Source organism: Herpailurus yagouaroundi, unplaced genomic scaffold, assembly GCF_014898765.1.
Source record: "Herpailurus yagouaroundi ecotype Mexico unplaced genomic scaffold, PumYag 100, whole genome shotgun sequence".
NCBI lineage: Eukaryota > Metazoa > Chordata > Mammalia > Carnivora > Felidae > Herpailurus > Herpailurus yagouaroundi.
This window is the reverse complement of record NW_024412391.1, coordinates 23918043-23931627: the sequence shown is the minus strand read 5'-3', so window position 1 is coordinate 23931627 and position 13585 is coordinate 23918043. Positions and strand designations below refer to the sequence as shown.

At 35.6% G+C, this 13585-nt stretch overlaps 1 protein-coding gene across 5 annotated transcripts in view; it reads left to right on the top strand.

The window, feature by feature from the left end:
* The window catches only part of CPED1 (cadherin like and PC-esterase domain containing 1), a 268972-nt gene that overhangs the window by 136135 nt on the left and 119252 nt on the right, over window positions 1-13585 (top strand). For all 5 annotated transcript variants that reach the window (XM_040472137.1, XM_040472138.1, XM_040472136.1 and 2 more), the window contains 4 exons: window positions 668-738; window positions 2470-2520; window positions 7418-7601; window positions 8511-8679. In XM_040472137.1, coding sequence (XP_040328071.1) covers window positions 668-738; window positions 2470-2520; window positions 7418-7601; window positions 8511-8679 — 475 coding nt within the window. The remainder of the gene's footprint in view (window positions 1-667; window positions 739-2469; window positions 2521-7417; window positions 7602-8510; window positions 8680-13585) is intronic.

Below are 13585 nucleotides of genomic sequence, written 5' to 3'. Positions count from 1 at the left end.
CAGCTCAGCCCGGGAAAGTAGTCTCCATCATCAGGACCAGCAATTTTTCTGCTGCAGTTTAGATTATTTGGTACCAAACTTGAGGATTTAGAGGGGTATCTGGCTAGGCATCTAGTTATACAACAGAAAACTGAGGCAAACACACTAGATAGAACTAACCCTTACTGTTAAGCGTAGTTAGTGTTTAAGGATAGAAGATGCAGGAAGACATAGGTCATTTTCTGCATAGTACGCTTCTGTTTCTTAGGTTATATGCATGTTCTCCTGAGTCTATGTCTCAGGGCTCCAAGCTTCTCACTTCAAGACTGTGTAATTTTTTCCAAACAAATTCCAGTAAGAATGTGTGTTCCCAAATTCACTTCTGTTGGACCCAGGCTATCAGAGATCGCTCACTTTTGGACTGAAGAGTGACTTTTTGCCCTGGTTTTCTTCAAATGTACTTCTGCTGATTGGAGATGATGAGATTTCCACCCACCTCACTTGAGGCGAGATTGCCAGCTTTGAGGAGTGAAATCCAGAAAGTGTTTCTTTGTGTTCATCAAAATATCTGTGCCCACACAGGACAAAAAAAAAAAAAAAAAAAAAAAAAAAAATAGTGTGTTCAATGTAATTTCCATGAATTGTGTTCATTTCATTGATCTAGATTTGTTTGGCATTGCATTTGCAGGGCTTCTTTCACAGAGGATGAGAACATTGAAAAACCACAAGTGCCATTTGATGCAATTGAAAATAAAAAAGGTAAAAAGATATGGTCTCGCTGATTCCAACATGAAAATAAGTATTGCGTGGCTCAAAAAATACATAAGAAAGTGTTTCGCTTCATTAGCAATAAAAAATGGAAGTTAAACTAGGAAATACGATTTTCCTTCAAATTTGAAACGATTTTGCCTCTTAAAGATAATAGAGCTCAGGAAAGTGTAGGGAAGTAAGCATTCTCATGCTACGTGTGCTAGTTAAACTGAGCAACCTCCCTTAAGGACCATAACAATATATAAGAAAATCCTTAGAAGTTATTCTTGCATCACAGAAATTTCACTCCTAGATATTCAATTTAAGCAAATAATTAAGAATGTACACAGAAGTTTAGTTACATGAGTTATTAATAAATAAAAAAAATTAGAAACTTCCATTTTCTACAGTTACTTCTAAAATTACTTATAATACAATTACTTCTACTGTAATAATACTGGATTGGATAAATAAGTCATAGATTTCCAACAAAATATGATAAAGCCATTCCAATATTGCAGAAGAGTTATTTATGACATGAAAGATGTTTATGGTATATCATTAAATGAAAGAATTGGCTACAAGCAACTTGGGCCTCAGGGAAAACTAACGGTGATTGTAATTTTCTCTCCTGGACTTATCTTTATGTTCTAATTTTTTCCTTCTAAAGAACATCTGAGCTTTTTGTCATACAAAAAGAAAATGTTTCTAACTTTAAGAATAAAAGATGAAAAGAAGTACTACGTTTCTACAATTTTTTAGAAATCAAAATTTTCCTGGTACAAATCAAGGTTTAATACAATACAGTGGTTCTCAACATGTGTGGCCCCTAGACCAGAAGAAACATCAACATCGCCTGGGAAATTTAGATGATTCATATCTGCTGAATCAGAATCCTACTTTTCTGGGTATGAGACCCAGCACTCTGTATTTTTCTTAAGTGTTTATTTATTTTTGAGTGTTATTTTATTTTTTGAGGGAGAGGGAATCCAAGCCGAGGGGAGGGACAGAATGAGAGGAGGACAGAGGATCAAAAGCAGGTTCCGCTCTAACTTGCAAACCACGAGATCATGCCTGAGTTCAGGTGCTTAACCCATAGAGCCACCCAGGCACCCCAGCACTCTGTATTTTAAGAGGCCCTTCAGTTGATTCTGAGGCATGCTAAAGTTTGAGAAAGACTGAGTCGATAGAATGAAGTGGTAAGCCCAGTGAAGAACTGATTATAAACTGCTACTCTCTTTCTGGTTCCCACCATTTTTTCTCTTTAAATGAATGATTTAAGCATTCTGAGTACGTTTATTCATTCCGTTGTTCCATCAGTATTTACTAAGGAGTTTTTTATAGAGATGTTTGGTTCGATTCAGAAACTTAAGAGTAAATGTCAGTGGAATCAACTGGATAGAATTTCTGTAATTCTAATGATTTGGGATATTAAAGTCATAAAATCATAGAACTAGAAGGAATCTCAGTAGATCACCTTCAGGCAATGGAGACATTTAGACCATTTATTTTTCTCCCCTAATATTTTCCTATTTGGAAAACTCATTCTTCTGAGATTTGAACCGAGTAACTTCTTTTATTTTACATAACTTTCAGTTTAACTAAGAAGTGCTTTCTGATGTAATAAGTTAAGTAATAAAATATGTGTTTTACTAAGTTGTGCTGTTTGAGATTAATGAATATGTATTCTTTTTGTTTTGATTAATAGTTTTCATTTTAAATTAACTTCTCTTTTTTTAGCTTCTGTTCCACGAATTATGAGTGAAACCAAAGAAGTTCATTGTAGTAATGGTGAGTTCCAATTAAAGTCTTTCAGTGGCAGAACCAATAGTGAGGCACAGCCCTGCGTTGAAGAAATCGTCATTTTCTCATAGTTGGACACTTATAGACTACAATATTAATATTGCAGTAAAATAAATAAATAAATAAACAAATAAATAAATAAATAATAAAATATTAAGTACATTTTTAGAAGTTTCTGAATAAGTTGTTATCTGTCACTTTTGCATAAGAAGAACATTTTTATATCTCTGTTTTTGAACATGAAATATTATGCTCATGTGTTTAATGACAGTGACTTTCAAACTCATTTTGAGGAGTCCTTAGGGTATTAAGGCTTTGCCTTGGAGACTGTTCAAGTGGAAACACTTAAGCTTATCTGCTTTATACATTGATTTTTAGGGCTCTCACCACCCCACAGGGATTCCTTTTCTGTCAGATTATTGACATAATGGATAATACTTGAGTTGAATTTTCTTTATTAGAATTGAGAATTTTTAAGCTGCTTTTTAACTTATTTTCTTAAAATTCATGATTTTTTTAAACCAAAGTATAATCAAGAAAAATAGTATATATATTATAGTAATACATTTCAAGTGTTATATAGATTTTAGGATGTAAAAATAATTTTGTTCACTCTGGTCAGCATTATTCCAGTGACCTTGCCAATATATATCTAGAGAATATAGAGAGAAATATAGAAAGAGAGAATATACAGAGAATAGGATATATATAGAATAGAATATAGAGAGAGAGAATGAATCTAATTGATCTTTCCAGGATCACAGGACTGTTAAATACCTGAGCTGGATCAAAGCTGGGTCTTCCAATTCTTTGTTTAAAGCTCATGAGTTATCTTAATACTTTATAATAATATGATAGAATAATAAGAGTTTACTTAGCAGGTTTGCTTTTTGAATATATATATTGCTATTTGAATATATATATATATATATATATAGTGCTAAAACATGCACTTAGAAAATTTAGCCTTTCACAAATAAAAAATCTATTCCAGGAAAACATAAAATCTGGAAAAAAATAAAATTTATAGATTAAAGTTTAATTTATTATAAATAAAAGTCTTCCAATTTAATAAAATCTAATTTGTATCTTCTATAATACAATTTAATTCATTATGTTTTAACACTATCATTAAAATTGGGGTAGACTGAGAGGTTATATAATAGTATGGCATAATAGAATCAACAAATACATTCAATTAAAAAAGCAACATTTTAAATAAAGTTTTGCTGATCAGGAAAAAAGAACAGATATCACTTATGCCCTTCCCTCCCTGCACTTGCCATCCAATCTCTTCTAGAAAAATACATGCAACTTTGGGAGACTGGTGCCTAGCTATAGTGGGTAGAGTACTAGGGAGAAAACCAGGAGCAAGATTAGAATGCACATTTGGGGGTGGCTGGGTGGCTCAGTAGGTTAAGCTTCCGGCTTCAGCTCAGGTTATGATCTCATGGTTCACGAGTTCGAGCCCCTCATCGGGCTCTCTGTTGTCAGCATGGAGCCATCCTCGAATCCTCTGTCCCTGCAACCCCCTCTCTGCCCCTCTCCCATTTGCTCTCCCTCTCTTTCGCTCTCTCTCAAAAATGAATAAACATTAAAAAATTAGGAATGCATATTCGTCAAGTGCTAGGTTCTGGGGTAGATGCAGCATCAGGAAAACCACTTCACCTCTTTGGTATTCTATTTTATAATTTATAAAATGAAACAACTGTATGGGGATAATCTCTTTTTTTTTTTTTTTCCAGTTCCCAAGTAACGTGTTCTGGAGGAGGTGAACGTGTTAGATAAGCTCTTCAGCTTAGTTCATGTTTTTATGTTGATAAAAACTAGTCCTACCTGGGTCCGCATAATTAATCTTCCCACTTTTATGGTATAATTTAAGGTTTAAAAAATAACTTGATGATGCCTCAGAACAGGTGGGATTATCCTTCAGAGTCTAGGCTGTTCTCGTGTTTAATATGAGTTATGATTATCCCTCAAGAGGGCAATAAAACTCTGTGGTTAAAAGGATTCATTAAAAACAACCAAAACTTCAAACAGCTTTCCCAAATATGCTTGCCAAAGAGGCTAAGCAGCCTGCTACCGCCATAGCTGGCACTGGGTTCTCCGTGGATCTAGGTGAGCTGGCCTGAGGCGTGCTGGCCCCGGGCTGGGAAGGATGCCAGTGAAACTCCAGGTGGATCAGCAGCACTGATGATTCAGGTGAAGATCATGTCGAGATAAACCAGCCTTTAAGCAGGGGTTTAGGATGGAGCACTTCAGCCGGAGGTGGAGAGATTCTGATGAAACCAAAAACAAGCACTTGCTAGAATCCTGCTTAAGAGAATTCCTTACACATTTGGTCTCGTGTAGGGCTGAGTTGCGGTGTTATAATGGGCAAGCCCCACTGGAAACTTTCACTGTTAAGTGAAAGTGTGAACTGCAGGGAAATCAACTCTCAGTGACTGATTTATAAAAATATATCATCTGAAGTTAAAGTACGTCCTCTGTGGTTACTGTTTTGAAAAAATAAAGCTTCTACTTGGTTATTCATTTAGCTGGTTTTGAACATAAAAGAGTAATGCCAGTGTTTATGTATTCCCTTTTCTACTTAGGAAATGATCCTCCCAAAAGCACGTTTTATATCTCTGGACTCCAGCCTGCTTAAAGTGTTATGTTAGGTTCACAGTCTCCATTTGTGTCAGATCTCACGACCAACAATAGCCTGTTTTTTACTGTGCTTATCTCAGTGCCTTGAACACGGAATGTGCTGGGGGGGGGGGGGGGAATCTTTGAAAAAAAATGAATGCATTATTAATAAGTGGTTGAATTCAAATAAAAACTTATGGTCCTTTTTAGGATGAGATCTAATAATATAATCTTGCCCTCATTCTTCCATTGGTTTCTCTTTTGTTATAGATATTTCAAAAGTTGACATGATCATCAAAATTATAGATGCAATCCACCTACGTTTTTCAGCCAGATCAAATATTTGGTAACAAGTAAAATCAATAAAGTCGGTAGTTTCCCCAATTATTTAACCAAATTGACTAGTCATTTATTTTTTATTAAGACTTTTCCCTACAATGAAATTACAATGTATCTATTATATTATTATTTATTCCTAATTTGTACCTGAGGAGTTTTTTTCTTTTTTTTTTTTAATTTTTTTTTTTAACGTTTATTTATTTTTTTGGGACAGAGAGAGACAGAGCATGAACGGGGGAGGGGCAGAGAGAGAGGGAGACACAGAATCAGAAACAGGGTCCAGGCTCTGAGCCATCAGCCCAGAGCCCGACGCGGGGCTCGAACTCACGGACCGCGAGATCGTGACCTGGCTGAAGTCGGACGCTTAACCGACTGCGCCACCCAGGCGCCCCCTGAGGAGTTTTTTTCTTTCAAAATCTGAGAAAACTATACAATGTGGGTCAGAAGTACGTAGGGTTTTTTTTTTTTTTTCAATTTCATTTTTCGTTTTCATTCTCATTAGTGCCTGATGGAAGTTGTACTGAGACACAGGCCTCAGAACTGGAGTCCAGACACCCAGAAGGCTGGTGGTTTCCACTGCCACGGATTTGGTGGTGCATCCCCGTGTCTGCCAAAGAAATATAAAAAAATTCGGCATCGTTAAGTCACAAAGTGCAGGATATAATGGGGATGTAACGAGAGAGGAAGACAAGGAAGAGATTGTGAAATGCCTTGTCTGCTTTATTAGGAGCTTGGACTAAATTTGGGAGATAATGAGAAACCATTAAAGAATTGAAGCTGACCCAGAACTGATTGTAGAAAAATCATTGTGATAACTGTATACAGAGAGGGGAAGAGGCACAGCTGATGAGATAATCTACTTGCTTCAAGTTCGGTGGATAGCTTCCTGCAACGAATTCCGTGTTCCCTTTTTCTGTTGCCATGTTGTTAACCGTCATTGAACATCTTATTTAAAAGACAAAAGATACTTTCATTTTACCGATTTCTATAAAATTTCTCATTTACTGGAATTTTGTGAACTACTGAAAAGTATTTATGGAGCAAAATACTTATTAATATTTCTTTGAAAAACGTTTGCTAAACTTCTTTTGAGTAATTTACTTATCCCAAACATGATGCAATATAATTTAGCAGCGGCTGGTGTGTGTGCCTACAAATGTACTTTTCTTTTACTCGTCAAGATCCTTTTGTAAAAAATCAGGCTATCGCATGGAAACATATTTTTCAAATGACTTAGAATCAGTGGTATGAAGTAATATGCTAGGTTCCATGACAAGATTGAACAGAGTATGCCATTTCCTTCTCATATTTGAGGGTACTTCCTTACGCTGAGGTGACCTGGGTGGAGTAGGGAGGGGGGTCTCAGGATGTCCTGCTGATGTTTTTGTATCTAAATGTTTTCTGTAATATTGGATTTCACATTCTTCACTCCACCCTACTGCCTGTAAGCTACTATACCAGTTCAATGGCAGTTTAATGACTCTCCCTATTAAATTTTCCTCATTCCCTGCTGACGCCCTTCTGTTACCACCTCAGAGTCCTCATCCCCATTCACCAGTTGCTTGATACATGCAGTAAATGTCATGAACGTGTTATCAATCCACTGGTGAGACATTTTCCCGCCTCCTCTGTGCCTTCAAACATATAAGGACTGAGCAAAAACTAGCAACTGTCTAATGCCAGCTAAAGTCAACAGCTGTGTATAAGGCAAATTGTACAAAATCTGACAAATAGAAAATTCAGCTGAAGCCACAAATCAAATATGACCAGAGTGCCAAGCAGAAAATCAGCAGTGATCACTAAGTGAATGACTAAGGTTGTTCAAAGGATAATCATATATGAGTTTTCAACATTTATCCATTTCACAGTTGTCTTTTTTTTTGTTTTTTTGTTTTGCTGTTATTTTTTCTTTTAACAGATGACACACAATGTTATATCAAACAGATCCTCACACATCCACATTTGGAACTGAATCCTGAATTTAACCCGAAGATCAAAGATTATTACTCTGAAGTTCCATTTGACGTGGTAACAGTGACAATTGGAGCAGAGACTTCTAATTGTCAGTGCAAGGTGTACCTGCACGATCGGGCAGGAACAAGGTATGGGGGGATGTTGACCAGGGCTGAGTGGAGACATAATAATGGGAAGCAGATATTTGAAGCATCCTTTGAAGATTTAGAAAATCTGAAGCGTAAGATCAGTTGGAGAGATCACCAGGGTGTGAAATCCTTTACCATTCAGGTGTCATGTGGTTAAAAAGAACACATCAGTGCTCTACTGATCTTTTAGCAATATTTGTACCTAATCTTTGTAACAATGTTGAGCAAGAGAGGATCTTGTTATGTGAAATATTAAAGAGACTCATCAAGGGTAGCTTCCTTCTACCCTAACCCAACTCCTCAAGATTTTGAATATTCAGGGATTGAATAAGCATTTTCATGACAATTTATGAACATGCTAACACTAACTTTCCCAGTCTTGTGGAATTTTTTTCTATCGACCCTCTTGAGAGTCACTGACTCTTTTGTTTACAATTTTGAACAGCAGGTAGAACTTTGTTACATGCCATGTCCAAGGCAAGGAAGATACTCATGTTCCCGTGCTGTAGGGAAAGAAATACACTTGGCATCCTGGGAGCTAAGAGAGTCCAGTAGCAAGAAAAGAGGATTCAAGTCAGACCAACCTGGGTTCCAGCCCTGACCCTACCATGGGACTTTGGGCATAGAGTTGTTTTGAGTATTAAATCAGATAATGTATGACCCTGAGAAGTGGTTAATAAATATGAGTTTCCTTCTCTGTGGTTGACAGAGGACCTGAATTGCTCTACAAGATAACTGTTGGCATACCAAAGTACTATGAAACATAATGAAAACTTTTTTCATATTTTAAGTTTCTTATGAAGTTGTATAGACCTTATCTACTTTTGTATGCAAACTAGGCATGTAATGAATATTGATATATAAATCCATTTGGGCTGAATAAATGTTACTCTCTCTGTCTCTCTCCAGCTTTGCCAACTACCCTCTGGGCTTGGGAATGAACAAAATCTCAATGTTTGTGGCAGATGAGTCTCCAGCACAGGGTGAGACCCTGATCACGTACAAGCTCACCATCTACAGAGAAGATCGTCCAAGTCTGCCCTTGTTTGAGGACTTCTCAGCATGCGGGTTTGTGCAGGTAAGTGAATTCTACATTTGCACTTGGGTTGAATTGGGAGTGATCTGTTAACCCAGGTGCAAAATGCCAAGTGAAAATTGTTAGGAAAAAATGTATGCTTTTCAAATCCAAACTGGTCTCATTTTAAAAGAGAAAGGGCCCCAGCCAGGTATTTAAGATACCTTGCTGCCAGTGGTTTTCTTTCTAGTGTGGTGGCTTCTCCCTACATGTACTGTGTTCAGTGGAATCGTTGTGGTTAATATTGAAAAAAAATGTCTGAGTGCTCACACTTAGTTATAAAATTGCTTTTACATTTCCATTTTAAATTGTGCTGTGTTTCTTGGATTTGTACCTGAACCTACTCTGAAATTTTAAACTAGATTCAGTGGAGTTTATTTTAAAGAATTAGAGGAAAATCTGTGAAGCTATTTTATGGAAGGGATACCAGATGAATGAAATTAAGTTTGCTTGAGTATATATATTTTTCCTGCACGTCCTGCATCTTAATCATTCCTAAAGGCCGTAGTTTCTCTTGTGAGCAGCACATACCGTTATGTAGCCCTGTTGATGTTGGAAGGTGACTTCTATCCAGAGACTTTATCTATTTTGGTGGTTCTTTCCTCTGTTTCTTCCTTTTGTTAGGATTCTAGGTATAACCTACCACATTTCCTCGCATCATATACCCTCACTGGAGATCCTTCCGGAGAAGTAGTAATTGATACTCTTATCAGATCTCCTAATTCACTTAGAAAGTATAATTGCAAATATGTCATGTCTCAATGACTGACAGCCTGTTGGGTCCACTGAAGCACAGAGGATTAACAAAGGAGAGAAGTAGCTGACTGAGACTCAGTGAGTTGGATGAGTACCATGTTGCCTTAAATGTAGTGGCCAGATAAGTGTTCTCTCCCCCTCTACCCATTCTTTGTCAGAGTGTATTTTATGCTTCCGCTCATCTGGCCTGCCCACTCATCCCCAAACATGCTTCCAAATCTAGATGGTGGTCACATATATAACCAGGTGGTACATAAATAAATAAAAAATCTAACTATGAACTTAAGATCGGTGCAATTTGTTGTATATAAAGTATATCTAAATGTATCTTGCTATACATAAATTACGTATGCTGAATGTAAGTTATACTTCTAAGAGCGAAGCATTAGTGGGGAAGTATGTATTATCTTCCAAGACATGCATCTCTTTTCAAATATTATATTCATCAAAAATAAGTTAATTACCATGCAGCTTCCTTAGACAATGGATTATATTAGGAATTTTTTACTATGATAGGAAGAAAAATATTAGAAAATTCTTGTGGGATGTCTCCTCCAGATGATTGCAGAAAAGTATTTTAGTCATTTATAAGAATCCTTTCCAGAAGGTTTTAATTTAAAGTTTATGTGTGGTCCCATAGCAGTACTATATTTTATAACATGGAAAAGTGTCTAATAAGCACTAGTATTTTTTTAGCCTTCCTTTTACAAACTGTCAAACGACTAGAGAGATAATGAATGAATAATAAGGATTGATTTAGACATTTATTGAGGCACGTGTGGCCTCAGGAACTTGGAGAAGTCAATGGCAGAGGTAAGATTTTCTCACCCTAGGCTCCAGTGATAGTTCTAATCCAGAGACCTTTCCCTTATTTCTACTTTATGCTTAATCTCATTAGAGTCTTGAACTTTCACTGCAAACTGGCACCATAATGATGTTTAGAACACAAAGAGTAAGGGATACAATTTCTGAACTCCTATTAATTCTCAGCTATTCCAGAGTTTCCAAATTAATAAACACATATACATTATGAGACTCATGAACTTTTGTTATTCTAAATTGTTCTTTTTCTTTTTTATCAAGAACCATAGTGCCTTCTCTATATTCTCATGTTGAAGTCTAGAGTCCAAACTATTGCATATGAAATGGTAGACCGTTGTGTTTGAATCCCTAAAAGCTTGCAGGTACCAAAAGAAAGGAAATGAGCTAAACTTCAATTATATTTTGTTGGTTAAGGGGAAAAATTACATTTCTTCTTTATATTTCAAATTAGATTCTGTCCTAATGGGTGCCATTATGAAATTTTAAATAAGCATAAGAGGTGATCTACCTTAAAGTATCCAAAAAAGAGTATCCAGTTTGTGGTTAATCAAGCCTCCTAATTTCTCCTTCTAACACTCTCTCACCTTCTGGATCTCGACTATTCATTTTAGCGTTTCACCAAAAGACTAAAAGTGAGGAGAAGGCAAATAGAAGGCATACTAGTCAATTAAAAAATCAATCACTTTGACATTTTGGTGAATAATAAGATAATTTAATTAATTTGTTAATAGATATTTTAAATCATTTATATGATCAAATACTGTTAAATACCTGCTTGGCCATAATTAACTGCTTGAGTTTAGTGTCTATTTCTAATTATATTGCCAGTTGGAATTTGTATATGGTTGCCATAGAGGCAACTCATAGTTTAGTTATTACCAGTGAAGGAGAAAGGGCTAATTTACACAACTGATGGAAAACAACTAGATTTGGTCTGAAGTTTCTCAACCTTGCCAATATTGTGGCCAGGTAATGTTTCATTTTGGGGAGCTATCTTGAGCACAGTAGAATGTTTAGCAGCATCCTTGACCTCTATCCATTACATTTCGGAAGCATAACCCTCTCCAAGCTGTGACAACCAAAAATGTCTCCAGACATTGCCAAATGTCCCCTAGGGGACAAAATTGACCCCAGTTGAGAACCACTGATATATACCAATAACAGGCCTACTTTTCTACTTTCCACTTATAAATCTAGTAAATCTGTAGTGGATTTACTCCAAGAATGAATAGGTTAGAGGTAATCCTTCAACGTTGAATGTTGAAGACTCACTCTTATCTTTTTTCATCCTTGTATTTTTAATTATTTCTGTAGTTGGTAATACTGTGACAGCTCTTTATTCTTCTCATTAATTTGCCATCTTTCCTGCCTAATGTAATTATAATCAGAAATATGCATTCAATTATAGAAAACATGATTCTTAATGAAACATAAAAAAGTCATATAACATACCTAGACTGTTATTTCATTTTGATTTACCCATAAATAGCATAATGTTTTGCTGTTAGGAAGAAGGATTTAGAAAGTAATAAACTGTTATTATGGCTGGAATATGTCATGCTTTGGAATTAATAAAATATATTTATGTTCTAAGGAAATTAAAACACATATGGGGAAATATTTCTTTTAATATCTCTTTCCAAATCAAAAATTTTTGACATGGATAACAATACAGCATCCACAGAAATTGATTTGTATAAATGATCTATGGGCTCATACACATTTTGCCCCCAAAGTGTTGTGCCAGAATAGAGCCATAAATAAAATCTACAGAAAGGCCATAGAGCAGAAGTGTAGGAGACTACATTTCAAGGATCCATTTGTTAGAAACAGCTTTCATTTTAAAATAAATTACAATTAATAAAGGGAAAATACCAAGGAAAGAAAAAATTTCAGCTTTTGAAAAGGATTTGTCCAGTATTTAGCTATAGATTTAAAACTGACATTTGCTGCCTTATTGAAAAAATTAATTAGTGATCTATATGCTGAACTATTAAATGATGTGTAAATGACTCCAGTTACAGCATTTGGAAATACTTTATAATTTTCCCATCTATATTTGCACTTATTCTCGACACAACGGTTACAAAACAGCTCATGTGATAATTGTCTAATATTTTAGCAAATACCCATAATAAAAGAATAGAAGAGCATTTATCAGTGACTACTTAAAATGCCTTTGTTCATTTCCAAAGTTGTAATGCCTATTAAATACTCATTTTAGTGATTTTTAGTTACCTTGCCTACCCCAGGACACCAGAAAAAAGTGATTCAGTTTTTCAACAATAGAGCCTGTGTTGTAGTAAAAGACTCCCAACTAGCAACTGTTTAATAATTTTTCTGCTATGCTCTTTGTTCTTACAAATGTGTCATGTACTGTAGGAGATACAATAGCAGCAGAGGTGGGAACAATGCAATATTTATAGAACTTTTATTATATGCCAGACACGATGCTAAGCACTTTACCTTTTTATGTTATTTAATGTTTTCCACAACCTTAAATGCAGGTGACAATTGCCCCAGCCTTTGACAGATGGAGAACATAAGACTTTAAAACATACAGGGTACATGGGTGGCTCAGTTGGTTAAGCATCTGACTTCGGCTCAAGTCATGATCTCATGGCTTGTGAGTTCAAGCCCCACGTAGGGCTCTGTGCTGACAGCCTGGAGCCTGCTTCAGACTCTCTCTCTCTCTCTCTCTCTCTCTCTCTCTCTCTCTGCCCCTCCCCCACTCACGCTCTGTCTTTCAAAAATAAACATTAAAAAAAAGTTTAAATAAATAAATAAAACATGTAATTAGTAGCAAAGGCGGTGTTTGAATACAGGTCTGACAGACTTCAAACTGATCCCCTTAATCATTACTCTGGAATGCAGAATCTGAAGCTTTTATTATACTTATAATCTAATTAACCTCTTTAGGAAACTCATTTGGCCAGAATGTAACCTGTTAAAATTTAGTTAGCTAAAATTTGTTTTCATGGTCATATACAATGATAATTTTTATGATATTCTAGAATCACTGCAAAATTCTGAGGTCTTCATAATCTCTATTTTGATGAGAAATGTTATGGAATCAGAATCTTCCCTTCCATAGAGTATCTATTGGAAACATTTTAGAGCTAACACCTAATATTTTACCAGACACCATATATATCCTAGTATCAGTATCAGTCTATCTTTATTGGTCCCAGTATTTAAATCAGGTCTAATATTTTACATATTGGAATTAGTCAGACTCCTATTATTTCTACTAATTGCTAAAATGCTTTCCAATTCATAGGCTTTATATATATATATATATATATATATATATATATATATATATATATAT